This window comes from Lonchura striata, chromosome 14 (assembly GCF_050655825.1).
Source record: "Lonchura striata isolate lonStrDom1 chromosome 14, ASM5065582v1, whole genome shotgun sequence".
Classification (NCBI taxonomy): domain Eukaryota; kingdom Metazoa; phylum Chordata; class Aves; order Passeriformes; family Estrildidae; genus Lonchura; species Lonchura striata.
In genome coordinates this window covers 7,684,208-7,693,845 of record NC_140716.1, presented here as the reverse complement: position 1 = coordinate 7,693,845, position 9,638 = coordinate 7,684,208, and the positions used below count along the sequence as shown (strand labels likewise).

Below are 9,638 nucleotides of genomic sequence, written 5' to 3'. Positions count from 1 at the left end.
TAGTGTGAACACTAACTAGAAATGCAAGTTTGTGGTTTACACAGGCATAAATAAGGTTTAATGGAACTCTGACATCTAATGATATCTGATACAAGTTAGATTTAACCTTGGTTTTGGGAAGGGAATAATATTAACAAGTGTACAGCTTCAACAAAGGTACTTCATTGAGGCACTTGTACAATCAGAGCCATCTTTCTGACAACATTTCTACACAGCATATTAAATTAACAGTGCTGCTCTTGCAGACAATGGAGCTATTGAAATGCTGTATCCATTGTGATTGACTTTCATTTATTTTCCGGTGAATGATTAAAATAGCAGACCTGAGTACTACTGAATATTCCAGCCCAACTTTTCCAGTGCACCTGTTTATACGTATTTCATGTGTAGCTAATATATGTGGTGGGGGAGGTTAGTGTCAAATGCTGTATAAAGTTAAAATGGTTACAGTGAGCTGGAGTAAAAGCTCTTGGGTAAAGAGGGGAGTTTGAGTTCTAGATATCAATGTTTTTCTGTAATATCTGAAATCATCACATCCCTGCAGCTTTAGTTTTCTACAGCTGTGATGAGTAGTTCAGCCAAAAAGTGTGGTACCCTAAGGCTTTTTTGTTTTGGGCTTTTTCTCTAGAGATTTCTTCAGGCTTGCAACAGGTTCATTATTAGATGTCTCGGTATAGAAGGATAATTTTATTTCAGCACTTGTCTTCTTGGTATGAGATATTTAATAATGAAACACACTAGTTTGTTCTTTTGCAAGTCAGAATTATTCATAATTCTATTAAGATATGATCTCTGTGTTGCTGAAATTATAAAATTCAATGTCTTTGGTATTCATCTCTAATACATACAACTCTGTGACCTTTGCATTCCTGTTAACAAAGATGATGGGAAATTTTATCTCTGAACTTACTTGTTAGGAAAATTAATTTTGAAAAATAGAAGTGAGTGGAAGGAAGAATTCTAGATTTTTCAAAAAGTTATTGAGAGTGACTTCTGTGGTTCATTGGCTACAACCCAAATTAGTAACTTATTTGTAGGTTAGTATTAGGAACTATGCAGCCATGTGGAATCATTGGAATACCCTGAGCAGATCCTTCCTGTGAAATGCCAGTGCTATTTAGATGAAAATGTGTAACTCATTAGAAGCGGGTAGGGAACACTTCATATTTGTATTACGTCTCATCTGCAAGTGATTTCAAAACTCAATGGCCTCGTGCAGGCTGCTAGAAGATCTTCTCACAGAACTTTCTGAACACAAGGCAGGACATGCTATCCTGGGCAGGCAGAGAAGTCTGCTGGGGCTTCCAAGGGAAGCTCTGGGACTGGCAGCTCCGTTCCTTCAAATGCAAGGTGGTCTGGAGTAAATATCTGAGGCAAAGGAATCCTTTTGCTCAGCCTTTTCCTTACAACTCTGTGAGCGGCAGGGAAAGCCTGGTAAGAGGTCACTTTTGTCCAGTTCATGCTGGCATTTATATATAGCTGCATAACTTATATTTTTCATGGAACTTTTCCTTGTAATCTTGGGATGACTCCAGGTGTTTTCAAGTAAATACCTATAGCTATTTTTTTTCATCTGCATACCTATAAATATGAATTGTTGCTGAGAGTGGTCTTGTTTATCTTGTTTAGCTAAGAGACATGAACACAGAAGTCTAACCTGTCAGTTCTCTTTCTTCTATACAACTTCTGAAGGGATACACCCCAAAGGAGATTTACAAGCACAGCATTTGCCTCATTCCCCAGTTGTTGGTGGGTTTACTGCACAGAAACTTGTCCTTTCTGACATCTTTACAAACAGCTTTGTGGAGAGGAGAGCTATTGCTGTCCTCCAGGTCATACTGCATGAGTGACAAAAGTCTTGTACAGATAAATGTGAAGGTTTTCCATTGTTTTTTGTAGAGAAGTGTCTTTCAGGAATCAGGATTCCTGCTGATGTGATTGATTTTGTCACTCTGGGCATAGATACCATCAAAACTATCACTGGTGTTTCAGTAGTACCACATTCATACAGTGGGTTCCTTGTTGTTCATCTGTGCACTGCCCAGGTTTTGTGTGATTCCTCAATGAACAGTGTGTTACAAACCCATAGCTGTGCCTCATGTGTAGGTAGCAGGCAAACCTCTGATCAGCTGTTCCTTTGGTTGTATACCAGAACTACCTTTTGCCATCCCAGCTTCTATACCATCTCATCTCTAATTATGCCCTGGCACATAGTGACACAAGTTGGTAGCCAAAAGGTGACCTGACTGGTATTTTTCCACATGTCTCTGACACTGCTCCTGTGTTGCTACCTCTGCTTTGGATTTATGTAAATCTCTGGCCTTTTCAGGGTGCTTGTTTTCTATCTTCCAGTTGATAAGATAGGATATGGTATAGGTATGGAAATCTCAAATGTTGTCATTTTCATGGTCCTTCAGACAGATACTCTTAAGTTCCATAAATAGAAACAATGTCTAGAGCTTATTCCCCATGGAGGCCACATAGGTGATCTCATGTATGTCATTACAATTTTGGCTGTTGCAGGAATTCACAGAGCTCCCTCAAGATCTGTTTGCATTGTACAGATTAAGGTCTCTCACCATCTGCTGCAGCTAGAAAGGGGATGAATCCTGTGTCTGCTACTATTGAATGAGTTGCTTCTCTGAGATGTATCAAGGGAGAAGATGCTAGGCAGAAAAATCGTATTTCTACCATTTTCCCAGCAATTACCAGAGAGTCTGGAATTGGTTTGGTTTTTGTCCCTGAGGATGTAAAAGTTCATGAGCAATAATGGACTGCTTTTTGGAATGCAAGTAAAAATGGAGCAGGATAATCACATCCTTAACTAACAGTAACTATCCTGTGAATGTCTGTCTCTGGTGTTCCTCAGTGAATAAAGTGCTTCTTGAGTTATTAAAGATTTGTAGCAGGTTGCTTTCTAAGTTGTGTCTGTATAGAGGCAAGCAGACAGTGAGCCTCTGAAGACTAAACATTTTTTTAAGACCAGATTTCTTTTGAAGTTGTCATTAGATGCTCAAAACAATTTCAAGCTAAAGAATTAGAGGAACTAATTGGTTTTTTTGACAACCACTATTCAATGCAGACTAGAAGGCTCTTCTTGAATTTACATAGGTCTGCTCAAGAAACATATACCCATGCTTTCTGCAGATGGACTCAGATGTTTGACGTGCAATTAACAAAAGGAAACATTTTTTTAGGATTAGATTGTGTCATGTGGAATTACATTAACCAACAATCGTGTCGATTAAAACTTTCTTCATTGTTTAATTTTAAACGTCTGGTGTGTGGGTCTGTGGTTCTGTTCTAATAGATGGCCTAATGAGGTGACAGTGAGCAGGAATGTGGCAGCCGTGCAGTTGCAGATGTTTTCTGACTGTGCTCTTTCCCTTCCCCTTTGAAGAATAACCCGGCGGTGCGGGCACGGTGCGAGCGAGACACGAGCCCCCTCCAGTGGAACATCGGGGTTTTCCTGCCCGGCACTGGCAGCCGAAGGAATGATCCTGGTGCTGGCTGCTCTTGGCTCAAGGTGTTGTGAAAGCTGCTTTATGTGTTTTGGAAGGCAAGGAGCAGCTGATGTTCTGATGTGGATCATGGTTGATGAAAGCATCCTTCTTTGTTTATGTCCAGATCCTACTTGGACACTCTCTGAATTCAGATTCATCATGTTCAGTATCTTCTAGAATATTAGTGGGTTTTCCTCAAAGCTGATATCTGGGCTATGGAAATCATAAGCACTAAGATATAAAATATGTGGTAAACTGTTCATCTTGGATATACATGGAGTCCACTTAAAAATGGGTTTATTGTGGGCATTGTAGCTGGATGAACTGGAGGATCTGTGTTTAGTGAGGAAAAGGAGTAGTGAAGCTACATTAAAAAATATTGATGCTGTTCCAGCCAATCATTTTCTCATTTGAAAGGCTAGAAATGTCGTCCTGGTGAGGCCAAAGGGGACAGGTACTTCTTGCAGGGGAGTGGTGATTAAGGTGATGGTTATTACTATTACCAGTGGGTTCTGATGTTGCTTGTTTGTCTTTTAAGGAGGCTCAAGTAGGGAACAGCATCCCCAGGGTTTCCCCTGTCTTGGGTGGAATGATAATTCCACCCAATGGTAGAAGAGAAGGGAAAGAGGAGGCAATGACAGCTCCTGTGTCCCTTACTAACAAACGAAAAGCAGCAGCCTGTGTTAACTAGAGAAAGCTGAAAAAGTCGGCCTATGATGCACTTTGTTCAGGCAGGAGCATTGTATAACTTGGCTTGAATTTTCTTTTTTCTGTGTGGCCAGGTTATAGGCAGAGTTTGAGGACTAGGAAGGGCTTCAGTGTGAGCTGTGCTTCATGTCAGAAGATGTTTGGATTGGTGAGAGAACAGAGCAGGTTCAGCTCCTCTCTCCCCCAGATCTAATTTGATTCGGTTGAATAATAGGTATTGTGGTGCCATGTTCCACTCACAGTAAATAATGTCTGAAACAACGCTGAAATACATAGAAGTGAAATAAGAATAAAGCACTAATACTTGATTAAACTGGTAGAATCAGATAAAATTCTGTTTTATTCTAATACTGATTAAAAAACCCCAATTGTATATTCTTGTATATACAATCAAACCAATTCAAAAATTAATCCTTTTTATTGTGAAGAATATCTTGCCTCTCAGAGGAGCCATATTTAGAAGTCATTGCCTTGGTTGACAGTAGAGTCCTGCACAGCTACATCCAAACTCAACTGGGTTACTTTTCCAAAGGTGTGCTACAGAAACATTGAAGTTTTCATTTGGGAAACAACACTGGATGTTCTCTCCTGGGTGTGATCAGGATATTGAAATGTGCTGTGAGGAATCTTGGCTACTGTTGATACTTGAAAGCCTGTGAAATCTGTAATGTAATTTTTTAGCAGGAGTTCTGGATTTCTTCTTTCATACAGACTCATTTGCAAGAATAAAACATATACATGAGTTTGAAGTGAAATAAAAACAAAAACCCTCATTGCTTGGTCTCTTTGTTCACAGAGTCTGAATTTAGTTTTTCACTAAGAAGTTTGAACTAAACTGAATCAGAAAACTTTGATTTCATTGTATTACAATGAGAAATTCTAAGGATATTTCATTATCTAAGGAAACATTCATATAATGTTAGGAAACTGGTATCTTTTAATATTAAGAAACTGTAACGACAGTCTGACTGTTATCTATTTTTAGCAAAGCTTTTACAGAAAATGAATGTGTGAAGAATGGGAGAGGGCAACTACAGTTGGAAAAAGACAATTGATAATAGAAAAGGTTTCTTCAATGTTGAATGTTACTTAATCTTGACTGAGCAAAATGACTCTAAAATAACTGGAGAAGAAATGACTGAGCTTTGAGATGGTGATAGAAGTATATCTACCAACTTTTCTTCTGTAAAGAGGGTTCACAATATAGTCAGCAGAACTGAAATTACAGTCAAAATTGGGGACTTTTAGTCTTTCTTGGGAGTAGATGAGGGATGTTTTGAAAGCATCATAAAGCCTACTCAGTCATTTCAAGCAAGTTATCAGCTCTTCAGTCAGGATATTTTGCTTGTTTTTCTGGAGCACTCTGTGAATAGGTAAATATTTTCACTTTAACACATCAGTGACTGTTTTTTTCTTTTCTTTGCAGTGATTCTATTCTGTATGGCAGCCCTAATATTTCCAATAGGATTTTACATCAATGAAGTTGGAGGTCAACCGTATAAATTACCCAATAACACAGTGGTTGGGTCTTCGTATGTACTGTTTGTCTTATCCATTTTCTTTACAATAGTGGGACTTCTATTTGCTGGCAAAGTCTGTTTACCTGGCTGATGAATGTCTGGAATGCAGGACTTTATTTTGGAAAAGAGCAAGATATCAGAATTGCATTCTCAGGAGGATGCCTAAATCAGACTATCAAACACTGACTGAAAAGAGGAATGCTTTGACTTGTTCTCACTATGCACTTTGGATGAAAAAAAGGAGAGCCTTTCCCATAACCAAATACAGACCACGTTGACTAATCTCCTGAGCATACTTCAATGCAGTCAGGTCTGCACTGTGATAGGAACTAGTGAAGAATGCTTTACACTGACGAGCATAACGCCTCACATTACTGGACTGTTCCTGTTTTTAACGTCTAACAATTTGGAAGTCAAAGTATTTATGAACTTTGTGGTGGACCAGAGGGTTGTGGAGGAACTCAAGTGAGGCTGGCCTCACTGTTTAGGAGATTAGTGTTTTACATCTTCCTTCTAATGAGCAAAGCCTTTGGCACCAATGTGGATCAATCTTGCATTACTGCACCAAGAAGCCAATAGATCAAAACATGTTCTCTCAATGTATGTAACAGCAAAAAGACATACATCCCCTGCTCCCCCACTAGCTCTAGGAAACCCTAAGGAACATTTTAGAGGGGGATTTCGTCCTTATATTTATATAAATATATATATATAAATATATATATATATTTTGCTGATGCAGTATACAGTGTGTGTGTATGTGTGTGTGTGTGTGTGTGTGTATACACATATGTATATATATGTATATACACACAAATGATTCCTGGAAAAGAACTCAGAATGCTTTGCTAGCAAAACACTGTGGTGTGCAAAACTAGAACTCAATAGAAAAAAGCCATTTTTCTGAAGGCCACATAGCTGAGAGTCTTCAGTTTACCTCATTCTTTGTAGCAGCCCTTGATTTTAACAGTTTTTTGTAATAGGTACAAACGATCCCATGCCTTTCTAGGTGCAATTTTAAGTTAAGCTAAAATTCTTTTTATGGTAATTTATTTGTATATGAGGGTAGAAGGTGAGATCATGTCATACCTTAAAATCCTAATTTTGGGAAACTGACACTATTTAAATTATTAGCAACTGTTGTACAGAAAAATCTCTTTTTTCTACTTCATTGTTACATTAGCATTCATACATGTTCAAGCACAGCATATTACCATAGGTAAGCATTTCTTGTAGCACATATAAAATGCAACGTTTAAAGTAATGCAAACACTATCCCACTGCAGAGATGGATGAATTTATTTTCAGCTGAGTTTTAATTCATCTTTGCCAAAAAAATGAGCAATATAATTGTTAAAAATGTATGCCTTGTTTACTAAAGTTATTTTAAATGTAGATTTAATGGCCACCAAAATTTGGAGTAAATATTCCTCACTAAATTAGTTTTATTTTTCAATACAAGGATAAACCATTGAATCCACAGACATCTTAATTCACTACTAGGTTGGTGTTCCAGGGAAGCTGCCTACACTATCAGTATTTGTTTTCCAGTTAATATATAGTTTGCCTGAGATTAATACTGAAAACAAAAATTCTCTGTTTTAAGCACTGCTTCATTGAGCTTACTAGAGGAACTGCATTATTAATAAACAGTCACTTTAGGATGAAATTTTTGTTAAAATGAAATCAGCAGTTTCCAAAGTAATCACCAGATAAGCTGGAGTGTTTAACACAGTTTGCACAATTATTTTAAACTCTGTGCCATTCAGAACATAGTGGGTCCCTGCCTTTCTCCATTTCTTTCCCCTCCCCAATACAAAAATGTACAAAAATGTAATTTGTTGATGTATATTTTCTTTTGAAATTTTTGACCAAACTTGCCACTGGAATGGTTTCTAAGTATTTTTTTTTTCCAGTCAGCTCATTCACAGGTAGAATGGAATGTTTATGGATCACTAAATTTTTCCAAAGTATACTAATCTGTAAATACAGCCAAGCACTTACTCGGAAGTCATGGTTTAGCTATAATTTGGTTCCTAATTTAAGCCTTCATCTGCATGGGCAGTCTGAGGCCCCTAATGATAGAGGTGGAGGTAAAAGGCAGGGTTCAACTGCTTGATATCTTCAAAATTTTGGTGTTATCACTACTGTGTCCTAAGATAAAGTATTCATTAAAACTTGGATTATAAATTACATATTCAGAAATGTTACACTTGTAAATAGTTCAAGATTTTTGTGACTGGAACACAGCTGGGGGGTGGGGAGAGTTTCTAAGCTGCTAAAATTTCTTTCCCTTCCCGCCCCTCCAACTTACTTATTACAGTTATTGTAACATCATGTTAGGCTTTGGTTGAATGGATCATAATAATAATTTTTAAAAAAGCAAAAACACTTGGAGCATACCCAGACTGTGGCTGGCTGACTGGAAATGGATCTGATATGCCAGTGCTATTGCTATGAATTATTAAATGTTAGCAAAGGTTTATCAAATAGATTTATTAAATATTTGAGAATTTCAAATCCAGAAATAGATGTGGCCAAATGCATTTTAAAAAACCCAAACCAGTAATTGAAGAGACAGCTGTCAACAGTTGCTTTTAATAAGGTCACTAAGTACTATATAGTACAGTATTAATTTATAGCGAAAAATCATATCTTGTAAACTGTATATAAAACACTGTTTTATGGTGCAATCATTTGTCAAACTTATGTCTGTTACTTTTGTTTTAAAGTTGTGTGCATTCTTTTCATACCTAAGAGCATCACTGTAAAATCTGCTGAAGACTATTTATAGGTTTTATTTGCACAAGGTTTTGTTTTTAACTACAGGAAGTTCGTATTGAACATGCCTAAACATCTGTAGACTTTTTCAGTTCATGAAAAGCAAATGTTTCCATATGAATCTTCTCCAAAGGTAATCCCATATTTATGTTGAGTGTTTACATAAACTTTTCTGATTCTGCCATCATTTTTTAACTTTTTGAAGGACAGCTCATTTCATACATCACTAGAGAATTCCATTTATTCTTTTGCTTCTACATCCTCCCTAAGGTTTGATACCCCATCATAATGTAATTTGTGCACACTTTGTCATTTATTTGGCTAACAAAATGTAAGATTGGAAACTGAAAATACTTTCAGAAGGAAAAAACAGTAAATTTGTCTGTGTAAATCTTACTGAGCTCAGCTGAAATTATCACCTGGAAGCTGTTTGGCTCAGACCTGGGGAGGGTGTGCTTCCCAGAACACACCAGCCTAACCATTTAAAGTGTTTTTTGCGCTGTTAACCCAGCTGGAGAGCGATGCCGGTGTCCCGAAGGCACGGGCAGTGTGCCACACTCCCAGCCCCGGCTCTCCTGCCGTCCCTGTGTTCCCGAGACGCCGTTTAACCACTCCAGAACTGTAGGTTCCTGTTTGCCCACACACACACACACACACGAGAAAATGGAAGCTGTCCTTTAAAACCTTTGTGAAGGATGACCATAATGAAGGAAATAGTGTCTGCAGGTGTGCTGTCCTGCCTGGGCTCGAGGCCGGGCCCACCGCCTGCGCCCCCCGGCCTTTACTGAGGGTTGTTTTCTATTGGTTAGAGCATTTTTTCAATTAATGATTTCCGAACAAATGTTAATACAAACTGTATAAAATGAACATAATTTTCTTCACTTGTATTTTTGTTATTGAGCAAGTTTATCAAAATAAATTGTCTACTAAAGTGACTGGCTCCGGCTGTGCTGACTGGAACCGACCCCGCACACAGGTGTGCCCCCCCTCAGGTGTGTGTGTGTCCCCCTCAGGTGTGTGTGTGTGTCCCCCACCCTCAGGTGTGCCCCCCTCAGGTGTGTCTGTCCCCCCTCAGGTGTGCCCCACCCTCAGGTGTGTGTGTGTGTGTCCCCGTCAGGTGTGTGTT

General features: G+C 38.4%; 1 protein-coding gene across 5 annotated transcripts in view; it reads left to right on the top strand.

Annotated features, from left to right (window-relative positions):
- The window catches only part of MOSMO (modulator of smoothened), a 31,148-nt gene extending 21,705 nt beyond the window's left edge, over positions 1–9,443 (top strand). For 3 of the 5 annotated variants that reach the window (XM_085592284.1, XM_021539777.4, XM_077786870.2), the window contains one exon: positions 5,638–9,443. In XM_085592284.1, the coding sequence (XP_085448410.1) occupies positions 5,638–5,822 (185 nt within the window). In that variant the 3' untranslated portion in view covers positions 5,823–9,443. Of the gene's footprint in view, positions 1–3,400; positions 3,527–5,637 lie in introns of all 5 variants that reach the window. The other 2 variants (XR_014958523.1, XR_014958522.1) reach the window with 1 other exon arrangement.
- Positions 9,444–9,638: the final 195 nt, after the last annotated feature.